Raw genomic sequence first — 18,005 nt, 5'->3', positions numbered from 1 at the left:
AAAAAGTTCCAATATTGCGCTGCTCGTGAACTGGACTATTTAAAGCACAACAACATATTGTTTTACAAGTGCATCCTAAATATATTAGCATTAACTAATAAAAGTGGCTATTTATCGCCAATTGGTGTTTGTGTTCTGTAAAAAATTGTCTTCGCTTCATGTAAACTCAGTCCGTTTTCCCCACTTTTTTCTGCAAACTGCTTTTCCTTCTTAAAGAAGGGCATGTGATATTACATAGTTTTGATATACACGCTGACAATAAAGAACAGGCAATTACACGGTTCCTTGATCGCACGCGACAAGACGCATCATGGATTGGCGCCCAGGCCGGATGCTTCCTGGGTGCAACGAAGATGGGCCTATAGCGCGAAGGGCCAGGCGTGCTGTACGTGCCTTACAAGCTGTGTATAGCACAAACAGATATATGACCCCGGTCTAGCTACATGAAAAGCTCGTTCCGTTTTCTCCGCCCTTTGTGCCCTGGCTTTTAACATCGGATAATGGAACATCCGTTGCACCGCTAAATATCAGACTAAGGAATGTCAGTTGCCATCATAAAGAATTAATAAAATACAAGGTAGCCAAGCACAAGTGTTCTCAATCAAAATGTATTTAACCGCTGCATTTGAACACACAAATAAGCAGTATAGTCTTCGCAGCGAAGACGAACTGCGAAAACTGCGTTTGGCTGTTCTGAGAACGTGGGAGCGATTTCGATCACCTCTACAGAAGATACAACAAAAAAAAGGGGGAAATCGCATCAAGCAAGTTGAAATTTCATATGATCGGCAGCAATAATAAAAAAATTGAACGAAATAATAAATGTCTTTTTTCGATAAAGTAGGTTCAAAATATCGGTTAATTTCATTTTCGACGATATTTCAAATTTTATATAAAAAATTCAGTGAAAATAAAATAAACAAAAATTATTCCCGTCGATAGCCCATGTATAGGGCTACACTCGCATAGTATTTAGTAAGTGACAAATATAATAACTCATGAGTTACAAGGCTCTGAAGATGTCACCGGATTGTCCAAGAGACAATGTTTGGCATTTTTTACCTCAATAAACAAAACTACAAAAGTATTTTCCTTTGAACTAAAAAATAGTCCAAACAACATACAAGAGCAGAAAAAATTACTGCGAGTTTTGCATGCTTCCCGTATTCATACCAGCGTACAGAACTGGGTAGAAAAATCACGCAGTAAAAAACACATTTTCACCCTGCTCCACTCAATAATTTTTTGTGAAGCGAAATATTTTTTTAAAAAATTTTGGAAAGCGGTATTGTTCTTTCCAGAAATGGGGCAATTACATATATTTTTTCAAAAAAAAATCAAAAGACCCACCCCGACAAGCGTGTTCGATTTCAAATGAAACCACCCAAGTAGTCTTCACACACGTCCACCGAGATAGAAACAGTGGCAGCATATATACTTATCATTTTTCGTCCTCTATAACAGTGAAAGAACTTGGTGGCAAAGTTTTCAAATCGTTTCTAAATGGATATATCTTTGCTGTATCTGGCACTCGACCTTTTAACCCCCAGGCCCAAGTTTTACTAGTTGTCGGAGTTTGTGCAAATATCGCCTATGACGAGTCGCACTCATTCACCCCGATGGTGTGCTGCTCTCTGCGCCAAAGACGAGTTGCAGTCGGTAATTGATTTCGGTTTCCCTTTTTAACGCGAGAGGGCGGTAGAAGTCTCGAAAAGAAAAAACAGGGTTTTGCACCTTTGCCGCGTGTGGTCCAACAACGGTCGGTGGCCTGGTAACAGATTTAAAAATGGTGGCACGCATGAGGAATCCCCGCGGCGGCAATGTCTCCAGAAAAGAGCAGTTTCTTGCAGTAGCTCAGACAAAAGCGATATTGAAGACCTCCAATTGTCTCAAAGAGATTTGACATTGCTCACGGATACGAGGCGGCTTCAGACAATGGCAAGAGCGACAGCAGCCACAATAACAAGATAGGTAGCGCCCGTGACTAGCAGTCCATAAACACCGAAAACTTGCCGCCAGTGCCTACACACTTCATTTTTTGTTATGGCGTGTCGGTTCAAATAAATACAGCACACTTCAGTAGATTGTATCCCATACAATATCCCATATTGTATCCCGCGTCCCACGGGATTGAACCCCGTGGGACGCGGGCAATTTTCTTTGGGGATTCGGCAATGCCGACGACAGACTCCCCATGCCTACGCACTACTACAACGACTACGACACAATACTCCGCGACAACTTTTCTTGGCAATGCAGTGGAAGGTACAGGCCCGCGTCCCCTCTCCCATTTTGAGTGTGCGCGGGCTCTCCTCCTCTCCCCGGAAATCGGGGAAGAGGAGAGCCTGCGTACACTCAAAATTGGAGAGGGGACACGGGCCTGTACCTTCCACTGCATTGCCAAAAAAAAGTTGTCGCGGAGTATAGTGACAGACATCATTCTTAGAGGCGGGAAGAGCCCATAACAACTATTGCCGGTAAAGTAAAAAGAGTAGGGCTCACGGCATGCAGGATGGCCTTGCTGTGCCGACGGGACAGCATCTCCAGCGCAGTCAACGACTGCTCGGCCACGTCCATGCACTGAATCACCTGGAGCTGCGGCAGAAAAGAAACAGAGTTTCGGCCACAATCCCTTGCCTTGACTCAACACTCGGATAACACGGTCGTAGAACAGTGTCTTTAACAGTTTTCCGATCAATGTTTTCCACCTAAGCATCGAAAGTGGTCCCAAAGTGGATACAAATGAGGTCGCAAAAGCCGGGGTGTCAGGCCAATGACGTCGCGAGGCAGAAATAAAGGAGACGCTTCTTCGGACATGGCAAGCACACCAGTCTGAGACCCGTTCCAAGCGCCACAGACGTAGCGCTGGATTTTCGCTTTTGCCTAGCAGAGGTCGGTGGGGGTCACAGGTTAAACAAGGCTGTTATGTCAGTTATGTCAGCGTTCAAACAGGATCAGTGTCATCACCGATGAAATGCGAGTCCCAGCCAAATGCAGACGCAGCACTCGTGTCCAACGTGTGCCCTGCGCTGGTCTCCGTTAGGCAACATAGCAAATCCGGCACTCTGACCACACCACTTAAGTCATGTCAGTCAAGCGAGCACTACAAAGGCGGTTCTTAGGAATCCTGCGCAAGGTTCCGTCACGTTACGCACAATTCCCAATGTGCGGCCCCCTTGGCCGCGCCCGTCCATAACTTGCGCATACTTACAACGAATGAGTGTTCTCTCTAGTCGAGCTAAAAGGTACACTAACTGGCAAGTGCTTCTCGAATCTTCCGTAAGCTCGCGAAGAAGCTCGGCTTGTACAAACACAAACAACGCTAAAATTTTATTTACGGTTCTATTAGAAAACAAAGAAATGTTTATACGAAAATGGCATCTTGAATCAAACATTATGGGCGTTCAGAGTCTGGCCGACAGGAAGCTTTTCACAGTTTTTGTACAAGAGACGACCATTGCCTCTCTTCCTAAAAGGCGTTGCTCCACTGCCCTCTCGTCAAACGGAAGGTCGGAGAGAAAAATTCCGGGGACACCTAAGCACTTCTTACGAGTTGTGAATGCGAAAGCACGCATGTTATTCTTTCGCTCCCTTAGTTCGCCTGCAATGCACTGGCGTGGAAGGCCACGTTTCGCTACTGCCGAGATTGCAACCATCGACGATATACAGTTGAACCTCGATTTAACAAAACCAGATTTTATGAATTTTCCGATTTAACAAAAAAATATGGATTCCCCGCGCAGCTTATGCGCAAGCTATACCTTCCTCGATTTTACAAAGTTCCCGATTTAACGGAATAAAGAGCGGGTCCCATGTTCCTAGGCATTGAGAGAAGCAGAAGCGGCCGCGTTCTGACGTCACCGCTACCCCCTGCGCAAGAAGCAGACGAACTTGCCCTCCGCATAGGTTTGCAAACACTGAGGTAGGAAACCTTTACTTTGGAGCGAGATCGAGTAAATCCAGAATGCAACCACTGTGGTAGCACAGTTTGCAGCAGTACAGGCCAGGATAGTAGGGTGCTAGCTGAAGGGGACACTAGGCCACACGGGGTGCCTCCAGAATGCTAGTTCCTGCTAGAATGCTAGAACCCGGGTCCCAGTGTTCCTGTACGGCATTTCCACCGTACCAGCTCATATTGACGCTGAACCATCTCACAGAGCACCCTGTACCTTCTCAAGGAAGGCCGGCAGGGCGTCAACGACGACGGCAGAGGACCGGGGCAGGGCCTCCATCATGTAGGTGAGGGCCCGGCAGGCGTGGTTCATGAGGTCGAAGTTGTGGTCCAGGGCCAGGAGGGCCACCAGGGCGGGCACCACCTGCTTGACGGGGAAGCCCGCCAGGGTGTCCTCGTTGCCCATCACCAGTAGCTGGCACATCTCCATGGTGGCCTGCAGCTGCTGGCCCTCCTCCCCGCACTGGAGCCCCGACAGCAGCTGCTGGGCGCGGCTGCCTGCAATCGCACGCAAGCGGCTCATGCTTTGGAAGAGTGGGACGTCGAGGAAAGAAAAGCGCCCCTTGGCCCAACCCTTAAACGTCCGCAACACAGAATGCATCAGCAAGGTACAGTATAGACCACTTACAACGTAACCGCTTATAGTGCAGGACCGGGTATAACGCGGCTTTTTTAAACCACCGGTTCGCCTCCCATAGAACTCTATGTAATTACATACCGCTTAAAATGTAGGCGCGCGAAGGGAAATACCGGTTATAGTGCGGTTTCTGGAGCAGCGCGCCGACTGGCGCAGCGAGCGCGCTTTCCTGTGTGACACCAGATAACGGCGCCAGCCGCAAGCGGCACTTGCAGGGGCAAGGATGGAAAGGAGGTTGCTCGAAGAAGTGGGGACAAGGGGAGAAGCGAAGAGAGGGGCTTCAGTTGCCATAGCGACAAAGGGACGCACGCAAGTGTCGTTTGTCGTTCACGGCCAGTGTTCACGGCGCAAGGCATTGGCGAGCCCAGCCCAACCAGCCGTTCGCGCGCGTTGCATGCTGGTCGGCTTCTATCCGCAAACATGGCGTCGGTGGTAATCGTCGACGTCGACGGCAAGCTCATCGTTCCGCGTAAAAGCACTATCCTTGACTGTGAATTTTCGTTGTGTGTCGCTATGATAACCCAGCACGTACTAGAAGGGAAGATCCACCTACTCACGCGGCGATGTCGTGGCGGCACTATCAAGACAGCAGAAACGCCCGTGTCGTCGTGTTTGTTTACTTCGACTACAGTGGTGCTTTCTAAGCGTTTGTGTTTTCGAACATCACCCGAATCGCTTATTTGGAGCATTTCATGCCTTTTTTGGTGCATTTCATGCGCGTACCGTATAAAGGATGCGAAATTTCACGCATTTTCATCACTGGAGAAAAGTGATTAGGGTTAGCAACCCTGAACGCTCACAACGTCCGTGCGCAACGTCCGTCCGCAACTTGCGACGCCGTTAAAAGGCTGCGCCAGGCGAAAGTCACTCATTTCTTTCAAAATCTGTGACACACTCGAGAGAGAAGTGTACTAGTCTGGTGAAATAAAGACTTTCCTTAAACTAAGCTTCATTTTTCATACATTGTTTTACAAATGTAAGTTACCTCATGGCATATATTTTGGCCTGAAAAATTGATGTTTTGGTTATAGCGCGGTACCGCTTACAGTGCGTATTTTCGCGACTCCCGCGACATACGTTATATGCGGTCTACACTGTATGTGCAAATCTGGGCAGCGTAAAGCAGGACGTCAGGCAGCATGACATCGCAGTGCAAAGTTGTCGTGTCAACGTTATTGGATCTAGTAGTGTTGGGTGTCAAGCCATGATGCAACGCGACAGCTTGGGATTACATAACTGACACGACATGACAAGGTAATGTCACGTGACATGACGTCGCGGGAGACGTGGACCTAGTGTGGCCAGACGCATGTCACATGGTCACGTGACCCTAGCAGCGTCCCGATAGTTTGAGCAGAAAGTTAGCTCGCTAATATTAGCCAATGACAGCACGGCGAGGCTATGTTTACACACCTTACCAACTTCACTACCGTTAAAAGAGATTCTGCATCGTAGGACAGAATAGCGAACACCAGGGCGGCTATACCAGGATAAGCAACTTATTTCAACGTGGGCAAGACGCCACAAGGAAGCACATCGTGCAGGCGCCTCCACTGCACTCCAAGAATCGTGCAAAGTCTCGTAGCAAACTCAACGCCACCTCGGCTGGCATTCCACCGACATTTGCTTGGAAATCTCCAGGCAGCAGAGTCTCGTTAGGTTTGCCGCAGGTCACCCTGTGGGTATAGCAGACAGCCCTTCGAATGAGCAACGACATCCAGAAGTATTCTACATGTGCCCACAAAGTTTAGAAAACAACATCAATAAGAAGGTTGCCCCTTTTTTTTCTCGGCTGACTCGACGGCCACTGCACTCCCCCCCCCAAAAACGAGAATTGATGCGAGCGTATGGCACCACAAAGGTATGTTGCGACGCCTCTCCATACAGTCACCGTCAGGACAAGACTGGGAAAGCGTCTCTTTCGGACATCCAACCTCCGGCACAAACTCATTGCCTTCGATCATGGCTCAACAGCATGCGTGCACTCAAAGCTCGCACCGGGACGACCGAAAGACCTTCCTGCCATTCTCGTTCTGCCAGTGACCGTGTGTCGAGCCGCACAACAGAAGCAGCGCAATGCCACGCTCCCCGTTCCCTCCTGCGACCACAGGCCCCGCCACCAAAGGGCGACTCACTAGCGCTGCTGCCGATGGATCGATGCAGGAAGTGCTGCATGCGTGGACCCAGGGCACCAAACAGGTGAGGTGGCAAGCCCCTGGCCTCTAGCAGGGCTGCAAGCAGAGAACAAAAGGAGATAAGCATGGCTTGAGCAGGCCCGGTGGCAGTCCGGCAGAATGTGCGGGACGACCCGGGACTGCAGTTGAGGGGACACGGGGCCCGGCACCTCGAATGCGCCAGATGCGCTCGAAAACTGCGCGTCACTTTGGTACATCACAAGGGTGCTTTAAATGCATAAAATTTACATCTTCTGCGAAGTCACAATGTCATCAGACCTCCTTCGCAGAGTTGCCGGACATCACGGTGTCGCACGACGCCACCGTTAGAAAAGCGTGTGGTCATGTGACCTTAAGTCACATGACCATGTGGCTTTGCCATCGGAGAAGTAGGTCGTCAGGGGATCTTGCATAACATGACGCAACTCCACGTCACATGACATTATAGTGTCGGGCGATGTTAAGTCACATCATCTTGTTACCCGAAGTCTTGGCATCACATGGTATACTCCGTTTTAGCTTAGTTCCGAGCGTGGCCAAAGCTACGGGTCGCCGGGGCCAATCAAACGCCGGCGATAGGACGCGACCTCACCTGCACTTCGTATATCACTGCGCTCAGAATCTGTGCAGAGGTGCAGACAAGTCGAAGAGAGACATTTCATCTGCTATGGGAGTATCAACAGAATCGTCTGCTACATAATTAAAAACGCCATTTCGTGTCCTGGAATAAAACTTTGGTTCAGTGCGATGGCTGCTGGGCATCGCGGAGGGACGTCGCACAGCCGGCAGAGGAAGGCTGGGGCTGGAACACGAAAGGTGGTAACGTTCGGTGCCCAGATGGATCTGCCACGATGCAGTCCGGAACTAACGGAAAAAGCGGGTTGAGCAAGCTCTCTGTGTAGACTGCTGCCCAGTTTCCGATGTAAAACAAAGGAGCACACCCTCTCTCAGCAAACGCATTACAGCAACAAAAGCATACTGCGTTTCTCCGGTCACACTAGAGTATTAGTTTTCTCGGCGCTCCACCCGATTTTGACCAGTTTTTCATCGGAGAGCATTTCCCACCATCGGTGGACCACCTTTTTGTAGACTTCTATACGTCTGTTAGCTCCGATGTTCGTTGAACAACTTTGCAGTATGACGTGGTTTGAGAGTCCTTAGGTAGAGTACACATTCATCACAATCTCGCACCTGACGCCCAAACGTGCCTTTCTTCTTATCTTGTAATGTCGGTGGAAATTAGGAAAACAGAAAGCCGAAGGACGTCCAGCAACTTGGCGAGGAAAGCGTTGAACTTGAGGCCCATGATTCAACCGTTGAGAACACAAAATCGCACGGAAAAGACCGAGTATTGTATTGACACAAATGTAGGTCGAGCCATTTTCAAAATCTGAAGTCGGGGTCGACTTATAATCGAACGAAAGCATTCCACCGCCGACAAAAATTAATCGCAACATCAAGAGCACCTCGGCTTGTTGAGAGTTCAGCCGGCTGTACCTGTAGCTTTGCACTATTCTGAGTGCTCATTTTACAAGTTTCTTTTGATGTGCTCGAACGAGTATTATTGATAGTGATTCGCAAATTAGCCCGAATGTACAGCGATGAACAATGCACGGCACGCCTAACTCCCGGGGGTGGCGGCACGTCTTGTAAGAGTTAGTCCGGAGGCCGCTGAAAGCCTCGCACCTCACTCCCCGTGACTTCTTTTCACAGTTTTTCACACGGTTCACGGTCGCATGTCGTTTGATCGAGTGTTGAGATCATGTTAACGCGCCAACTATGTTTTTTGTTTTTTTTTATTGACACGCATAATTTCGGCAGTTTAGGTTTTAAGTGCTTGTTTATGGCCCTTCTTCATTTAGAAGCAACCAACAACTGAGCTGCTGGATGCAAGTTCAACCCGTTGTTGCGGGTGGTGCTTCAGTGGAGTCTGCACAATGGTGTGGGATCTTAACTGTGACGGCAAACGAAAAGGCTCACGCAGGCCAAAGTCTGGATAGGTAGGGATGCCTTCCAGATTAGGAGGCCAGACGTGCAACGTATGTCGCAACAGCGCAGAATCTGCCCTACCCGTGACGTGCAAACCGATCACCGAGCGAGCGTGGAAGATGCTGTCATCTGCAAAGTGAGAGATTTCGCTGGACGACGCCGACAACATGCTTTGCAAACATAGCAGTGATGACGACGGAACTAACATCACCAGTGCGAACGAATTGTAGAGTCTAGTCGCGGACAGAGTGAGAATTACGGGGAGCAGCTTCAGTTGTCCTGCTTCCAGCGTGAGCTTCATTGCTTCGATAACGCCTGGGCATCTCATGCACAACCGAAGTACGCCAGAAGGCGTCGATTGCGTGCTGGAGGCTGGGCTTTTGAAAGAGACACCTTGCCGTTCTCACGTGTTCGCCGTAAAACGCGCTTCTAAAAATTTTTTTTTTTTTTTTTTCGCTGTTGTGCAATGTGAGCAGGCGACTTACAATCGCGTAAATACTAGTAGTCGCATCAGTGTTGCCAGCAGGTAGATGTTTTTCGTTGAAGCATATTCATTACTATATCATGAAGAAAAGGGAACGTCATTTATTTTTTGATAATTAGTCCTTAGCAGGACACAACTGAAAAATTGTATGTTTGCACAGAAATGAAGCCTTTCTAAAATTTTACTTTCGCAAACTACTTTGTATGAGTATGAATGCTCTTTTTCAAGTGGTAAACCGTCCGCCAGCCTTTGGCTACGCTCCAAGCTAAATTGAAACAAAGCACAACATGATGTCGCAGTAAAACATTGCGTCCGTCTTATATAAAAAAAAAAAAAAAAAAAAAAAAAGACGAGTCAAGGGTTTTTTTTTTAGAACTTTTCACGGTTTCAACTCCAGTCGGACACCAACTGTCTGAAGCACCGCAACACTACCAGTGTGATGTACCGCCGATGACGTTACGCAGCACAGAAGCAGAAACCCTAAGTTGGCTCCGTAAATGCTATGCATAACACTTTGCGTACTGGTTTATGATCAAGGCCCGCACACCTATTTTCTTGCAAAGCAGGTGTGTAGCCGAACGTTGCGATCTACCAAAAGAGCCTGGCAAACAATGGGGCCCAGGAAGAGTCCATTCTTGAAGATTTATTTAAAAATGGATTCCGGGCACGTCAAACATCAGGTCCAGCATTGCACTCAGATGGCATTTTTGTGCAAGATGTTATTCTGCCTCGTTCTTCGTTGGGCTCCTTCTGTAGATTGCACAGACTAGCTATAAACGAGCTCTGCGACGCAGTAAGGCACACTGACCTCGCTCACAAAAAGCGCACAAAGTATCTGAACTAATACAGTGGCAGACTTTCGCCGTCACTAACGAACCTTGGGACATGTTGTTCTCAATATGTCGTGCTTCCATACCCAAATGCAGTTTTCCATTCCCTGTGTGTTGCATACAAATGAAGTGAAACCAAGCACCAACTGTGAAGGTGGGTGAGCAAAAGAAAAGGTTAGGGGGAAAAATGAAAAATTCCAGTGGTTGTGGGGATGGGGGAAGGCACAGAGTCCAAACCGCAATCCAGAGTAATGCAAGCTGCACATGTCACCAAAGCTGGCGAGATCTTATTCCGGAACGGGGGAACCCACCTTGCAGGCGCCCCATCTCGTTGTCATCGGACTCGCTGTCCGCCGTCCCCGAAGTCCCGCCAACTCTGCTCGCAGCTGTAAAGGCGTGTCGAGGGGGGCAAGGATTTATCGCTAGGCCAAATTTATTTGTTTGCTCCATTCGAATGGCCCAAAGCTCCAATTGGTCTTTAAAGGGACACTGACAGGGTATTTGTGCTCGCCAAGGCTTTTATTTGTAAGTCGAATCTCATTAATTCAAACTCTTAATTCGCGGATAATTTTAAACTAACATGCAGGTCCCATCCTATGCGTCTATTTGAGGAAACTCCTGGTAATTCAAACAAACTTTCGGTCCCCCTCGAATTTGAAATAATAAGATTTGACTGTACATGACATATGAGAGCCCAAATACCCAAAACACAATTTGTGGCTCGAAATTCGTTTTCTTTTCGCCCGAAAACTCTTGATCAAGAAATGGCCTGTTTGAGTCACACTCTCTTTTTCGTGGTTGCATGCCGTTTTCTATGGTTTTGACACAACCAACAAATATAATCAATGTCGTGGGTCATCGAAGGTACACTCAATATTAAAAATAGAAATTAAATATGATATCATTTTTTTGTGGCTTCTAAAAAACCACGAATATGTTGATTGACTGAACAAAAAAAAAATGTTGCACAATTACGCGACTTTTGCTAACTCTCTCCTCCTCTATATTTCTTCTTCCCCAGTCCGGTTTCGGTTTCAAGCAGTTGGGTTTTTTTACTTTATAACACATATATGTGACACTGTGGCAAAATATTGATTGGGTAGTCTTTTGACACAATAATAAATAGCCTGGCACGAAAGAATAAAATATATTGGGGGGTGTCAGTGTTTCTTAACTACCGCTTGAACACAAACGAAATGTGACGCAAAATATAATATTGATCGTTTAGGGTCGACGCATCGAGCAACGAAAAAACAAAACTCGATATCTGAAGGGACTACCACTTGCTCCAAATAATTAAACTTTCTCATTTCTGACCTGTCATTCGAAATAGACCGGTAGTCCTTGAACTGCCAGGCAACAAACATATTCGAAAAGCATAGTGCGGTCATACACGACACGTCTTCCTCGGCACAAACGGCACACAGAAGAGGACCCCAGGCGCACATGCAAGCGGTGCGAGAGCAGAAACAGAGAGAGCCAAGCTGGTCAACTCGCAGCCCGGGGGGGGAGGGGGGGGGGGGGAGTGGACATGAGACAATGCCCCCCTCGCCACTAACAGAATGAGAACAGTAGCACTTTGGTGTTTCGCAAACTTCACCAACAGACTCAAAATCTCGTACAAGTCTCCTACGTCGATTCTACTGAAAGCAGAACCTACTGCAAACATTGTGCAGCACACTGGCTGAAGGCAAATAGCAGCTACCACTGTCAATTGCAACACGCTTTGCGTAGTCGTTTGCGCTTTTTTGCTATCATTCACAACGAGAGAACGCACTGGCACGCTGGCAACATATATGAGGTGACTCTGGGACTGCATTTCACTACAGCAAAGAGGCTTTACGAATTTGCAAGGTGAAATGTATGTACTATCCGCGAGAGACGGTTGTTTACGACTGTCAAAAGGTTTTCAAACCGAGGAGCTATGATGTGCAAAAAATGTTGGAAATTAACGGAAATGCCAATAGGCCTATGGCCACTTGACAGATGATGCCGGTGTCTTCTTTCGTCGTAAGATATCCCAAGACGTTTTAAGGAGCTCGGTCTTCTGCAGTTGTGAATGCGCGAACCGGCATTTAAAAGCAAATGTGGGAATTAGCGTTAAAAGGAGGGGGTACCTCGAAAGCAGGTGACAGAGAAACTCACCGCTGGGCTGGGCGGCGTCCTCGTGGTGGTTGGAGGAGGAAGAGGCCGCCCCCTGGTCCGCCCCAGACATGGCGGCGGCGCCGCGCCCGGGGCCTCCGCCGCCCAGCTTGCCCACTCGCGACGAGCGCCGCCGGCTGCTGCTGCTGCTCGAGGACGACGACGCGCACGAACCCGTGGTGGCGCCGCTCCTGGGGAACCCCCGGCCCACACAGGCCCCCTTGGCCGCCGACCGCCCCGGCTGTGGCTGCTGCTGGCCCGCCCCGCCGCTCTCCAGGGCGGCGCAGCTCCCCTGCTGGCCGCTCGTGCCCCCCTTCTCCGGCTGAGGCGCCTGGCGATCCCCGTGGCCTCCTTGGTGCTCTGAAAGGGGGCAAGAGGTGGTGCAAACTCTCTCGGTGCCGCTGTGGGAGGCGGGATAAACAGTCGGTGGCAAAAGACGACAAGAAAATTTGGGGGTTTTAAGCGCCAGACCTAAGAAGGGTGTCTGGCGTGCCCCGGTGGAGGGCTAAGGATTGATTACATCTGCGGGCACCTTTCGACCTGAACCCAGAAGCTCAGTTACGTGCCGCCTTCTCCGCAATGGGCCCCTTTATAGGACTGGGGCACCTAGACCGGGATTCGCACCCACCACTCGGGGATCCGTAGGTCGGCTCTTTACCTCGGAGACACAGAGACTACTCTCGCAGTGGCGAAACTACGGTGCCTACGGCCGCCGATGAGGCGAGAACGACGGGCGTCTCTTCTGAACGCCAGACCTCAGGAATGCGCTTTGCATGGCTTTGCACTTCGCCATACTTTAGCTGCAGGCACAATGAAAACTCACAAACACTGAACCGTCGCCTAAAGCAGGGAGCGCACGCGAAAGATGGGGCAGTCAAAGTTTGTCCCCTCTCGTTCACGTCCTGCCAGCAACCACAGAACGCGTCTCCAACGGGAATGTTTAGCACATTGCACCGCCCTCGCATCGAGAGTGGTAATGAAGTGCCAACAAAGGACGTCGAAGGAGCCAGCACGTCAGGTTGTCCGATGTCGTGGTCCCGACGGCTGGTCGTAAAAATGCCACCGTCCCAACTCGTCGCCACCGAGGCTTCCCCGGGCAGTCGTGCCGAAAGCAGGCTATAGACGAATGGGAGCGTGACATATTCGCCCCGGCTGCTGCACCATCTCCCCGGATCGCTACAGGGCACGACACTTCCTCGAGTCGTTTAGGCGAAAAATGAGAAACCTCGTTGGAGGACGCGGAAACGCACGGGTCGAAGATGCGCTCCGGGCGCCACCTATGATGCCCGGAACGCACCTGCTGTGTTCACCGCATTCTCGTTTGCAGCCCCTTGATTTTCACCCGACTAAATCGCATCTGTATCATGTTGTCATCCGCGGCGATCCCAGCCGATGCTGCGGCGGTGGAGGTGAATGCAGCGGACGTCTGCCCCACCGTCGGTTGCTCTCCGGCCCAATAGTTCGCAGAAGGTTCGGCAGCCGGGGTCAGGACGCCGTGGTGACGACAAGTGCATTCCCTCACTTGCTTCGACAAAACTTATACGACCAACCGCCCCGGGATAGCGACGATCAATCGCACATCGGTTCCTGCGGCTTAATTGGTTGACACCTCGAAACTATTTCTGACGCGGGGGGGGGGGGGGGGGGGGGGGGGCTAAAATGCGTCGGTTGGAAAGGTGCTCTAGGCACTGTAACAAAACAGAGGACCTAACCCATGAAGACAATGTGACCGCGGCGCCATTGCGAAACAAAAACTTGAATTCCGAGGCGATGTTACAAGGATCGCTAAGCAAGAAATGGCCACCACAACCTTGCAACCGTCACTACAGAAAGTTGCGACTGAAAGCACCTAAAGCAAGAACGAGCTTTAAACTGGATGCTAGGAAGGAACACTGAGCATAGGGTCACATAAAATAGCTGGCCTTCAATTTCCCGGGAGGACTGCAAAGTTCTCTGCTAAACCAAATCCCCGGCTCTTGGCTCTCCTGCTCTTCAGCCAGTGAGTCCAGTCTTATCTGATGGCTACCCCCAGATAGTTAAGAGATAGCCTTTATCTTCTCCCACTTCTGCCCCTTGCCAGAGATTACATCCCAAACAACGGGGGGGGGGGGGGGGGGGGGGGGGGGGGGGGGGGGGGGGGGGGGGGGGGGGGGGGAAAGTCGAGGTGGTTTAGTGACCCTGACCGCTCCCACATTGCAGCTCATTTATTTTGGGAAAAGTTCTCGAGCAATGCTCGGAACTCCTAAGGCAAAACTTTAATATGCCTAATCCTCTAAAGTGTAGATTAAACATGCCCCCAAACCTATCGTAAAGTTACTACCAATTATAAAGCCCACATTAGAAAATGTTAACTCAAACAATCAGCATCCGTACACTACTTGTTTTAAAGGGGCACTGACACCCCAAAGGTCGTATTTATTTTTATTGTCTAAAACGATGCAAGTTGCAGTCATAGACACGCAAAAAAAACCGCATCGCGAAAAAAAATTTTCCCGCGCGCGCGCGCGCCTTTTTATTTTTGGCGTTTGATTTTCCCGCCTCTCGCCTCCTCGCTTCTTTTGATCGGTGACGTCAAAAATCAGGAAATTTAGAAGCTTTGTAGGCGACATCTCTATAACATTTAATTACGGCAATCTTAAAACATGTTTTTTAACGCAATTGCGAACGCACTACGGCCCTTCTTTTTGAAATACCAAAAATCGGGAGTTCGTTGTGGTGCCGTCTCCTGGATTTGTATCCTCCAACGGAAAACAGGCGACACCGCTCAAAACCGGTCCGCCGCAACACCGGCGCTAGCCGGCGTTCGCTCCTATCCTCCTCGCTTTGGGTCGCCATGGCAACAGCAGGGAGTGGTGACAGGAAAGGGGACTCTCAGGTCTCCTCAATTTTTGACGTCAAGGCACCGGCGCCGATCGCGCGGGAACTTCGAATTCGGCATTTGGAAATTGTTTTTTTACTTCACGAATACTGAATTCCCAAATCTCAAATTTTGAGGGTAATGTCCCGGCATCGTTTTCAATCGTTTCGGATAATAAAAAAAAATATGATTTTGATGTGTCAGTGCCCCTTTAATGTCTACATGAGTGCCAAGTAGCATTCATATACTAATGGACACATTTTGAACAAAACCGGTTCAACTAAAAGAGGGGTGCAAAGCTCCAATGCTCAGGGGTGCAAAGCTCCGATGCTCAGGGGTGCAAAGCTCCGATGCTCAGGGGCGCAAAGCTCCGATGCTCCGATTTTTGGGCACCTCCTCACACATTGGATTGAAAATGCAGCCCATAAACCATACAGCCAAGATAGAGCAGTTCAAACCCCTTCAAAATATAGGAACACTATACTCGATGTCGTTTTTGGGGCCACATTCTCGAGGGCAGCCAAGTTTCTGCAGTGCTCCAACGCTGCCAGAGCCACTTGCGCCATCGCGTGGCTTTGCCTGGCGTCTCCTCCGCGGTACCCTCGACAACGTAGTAGAAAAACAAAATTGCATGGCTTTGACGTTTCATCGAATGTAATAAAGATGAAACAGCACTAATGTGCAGTTCCTACCCTGCTACGCAGCGGAGAAAACAATGAAGGAAGTGTTCATACACTTCGGCAACGGCCGCGCGGCGGCGCGCCGCATGGACTGTATACAGGTTCTATTGCAGGGAAAGACAAAGGCGGGGCCGACTTACTGAAGACCCAGATGTGGCCCTTGTGCTTCTTGCTTTGCCGGGGCACGTCGTCCGACTCGAGGTTGCGCTTGAGCACGTCTCCGGGGTGCGGCTGCTGGCCGTCCAATGCAATCCCGTTGTGCGTCGACGGGCAGCCCTCGAACTGGGCCGAGTTGCGCGTGCGGGACCTGCAGACAACGACGCGGCGCTTCAATCGTGCCCCTGCGGCCCTGCACTGCAAAACGTGTCTGCGGGGCAGGTTCGTACACATATATTTGCATTCCAAGTAGGACCAACTGCCTTAAGACCGACTGAGCAACTAACCAAGCTACGCTCAAGAATATCGACACTTGACACACCAAATATATTGTGAGCGCCGCCATTTTTGGTACTCTGAGCAGAGTGCGTGCAATTGGCGATGGGTACCGTTTGAAAATGCAACTTTTAGGCTTTAGGTACGACGTTGGGAAGCTCTGGCAGTGTTGTACCGGAGAGTGGCCTAGAACACGCCCAGCCTGCTCTCGGCAGATGATGCTTCCTCATATGCCCCCTATGCTCCCCAATGAATGGCCCATGGCTCTGGTGGTCGCTAGCGCTCCGAACGCCCCTATCGGCATGTTGCTACGGCTTCTCTATGTGTGATGCAAAAAAGCCGCTACCCAGATAGGGAGCGGGGAGCAGACGATGATAAAGAGGCTGCCGACGGCAGTCTTTGAAGCACTTTTGCGGCCTCTTTTGGCGGCTGCTTGGCCGCGGCAGCAAAGTGTGGCAATCTGTAAATTGATGAACCTTCCAAACTTTATTTTTTAATAGTCACAAAATATTTTTTTTTGCTATGTTCGTGGGAATTGTTTAATTTCCTTCGCTAAAAACAGACACAAACACAATGGGAAAAGTGTGAACGGGAAGTCGTGATCACTTCACCATAGCCGCTATTTTGTTATAACCGACTTTGTTATAGACGGTGGCGACAGTAGTACGTATTTCCTACCCTGCTATGCAATCTCCTTTCCTATGCAAGGAAGGAGATTGCATAGCACGGGGGACACTATGAAATTGGTCACAAGCAAGCAAGGTCGGCGAGGAATAAAGCAAAACACTGTCAAATGTGCAACAGAAATGCGGGGCTCACGTCGGTCCCCCTCTGCGAAGACCCCGACCATTTCTTGCCGAGGGCGGCTGGCCTTACCTGGTTTGGATGGGAGACCGCGTTCCCGCGAGAGGCTGTTGCTTCTTCAACCCCCCTGGCTGGCTGTTAGGTTGGTCGGCCATAGGCAGTCCGCCCACAGCAAACCATACCAAGCTCTACCACAAGGCTCTGCAAGTGGACCAGGAAAGGGGACACAGTGAGCCCGCGCCAGAAGCGTACAGACCCAAGCACGCCCGAGTCGAGGCTAAGAACGATGAAGAAATGTGTAAGAAGAGAAAGTAAACAGGTGAGCTAGTTGGGGAGCAGTCTAGTCCTCGAGACAAAGACAAATAAAATGTACTCCTTCTTGCCTTGGGATTTAAATTATGATCAGAAAAATTTTGCTCTTCCATAAAACTGCTTAGGATTTCTCATCTCAACTGTAGACTAATCGTACAACCCGTGAAAAGTGGAAAGCACCCAGACCACCGAAACACAAAATACACCCCCATAGGGATCCGAGATCTAGTCCAGACTCCATGAGGACTAACGACGTGAAACTAAAATTCTGGAGGTTTCTAGAGGCAACAATTGAGACCAGAGTGTCGAACCAACATTTTTATCGGTTTGGTTCAGGTTCACGACTTTCGATTCAGTTCCGGGGAGCAAAAATAACAGTTCGAACTGGTTCGAACCACTAAACTGATAATATATTTTCCGAGTTGTTTAGGCAAAAGACATTTTTCGCCGTGAAATGAGTAACTAAGCTGTATAGTTTTTTCATCGTCCATACAATCCTTTTTCTCTTTTTTTCAGGTACGAAAAGAAAAAGAAAGTGTTATTTAATGTTGAGGAAACTGTAAAGGAAAATCTAGATTAACATACCAAATATTGTGTTTATACGACTCAACATTCATCAGTTTACCTCGGTCACATATATTTTACCTAAATCGAACGATAGCCACGAAGTGTGGTAGGTCACCTAAAATATCCGCGATTGGTAGAGCTTTGC

General features: G+C 49.4%; 1 protein-coding gene across 1 annotated transcript in view; it reads right to left on the bottom strand.

Annotated features, from left to right (window-relative positions):
* Positions 1-18,005, bottom strand: part of LOC120838198 (E3 ubiquitin-protein ligase TRIP12) — an 84,098-nt gene that overhangs the window by 57,150 nt on the left and 8,943 nt on the right. Inside the window, 7 exon segments of the mRNA XM_040208007.3 lie at positions 2,503-2,595; positions 4,170-4,450; positions 6,725-6,820; positions 10,378-10,452; positions 12,212-12,568; positions 15,886-16,052; positions 17,054-17,182. Of these exon segments, the coding sequence (XP_040063941.2) occupies positions 2,503-2,595; positions 4,170-4,450; positions 6,725-6,820; positions 10,378-10,452; positions 12,212-12,568; positions 15,886-16,052; positions 17,054-17,136 (1,152 nt within the window). The 5' untranslated portion in view covers positions 17,137-17,182.

Source organism: Ixodes scapularis, unplaced genomic scaffold, assembly GCF_016920785.2.
Source record: "Ixodes scapularis isolate PalLabHiFi unplaced genomic scaffold, ASM1692078v2 PGA_scaffold5__190_contigs__length_132052651, whole genome shotgun sequence".
In the NCBI taxonomy this organism is placed as follows: domain Eukaryota; kingdom Metazoa; phylum Arthropoda; class Arachnida; order Ixodida; family Ixodidae; genus Ixodes; species Ixodes scapularis.
This window is presented reverse-complemented; position numbering and strand designations above follow the sequence as displayed.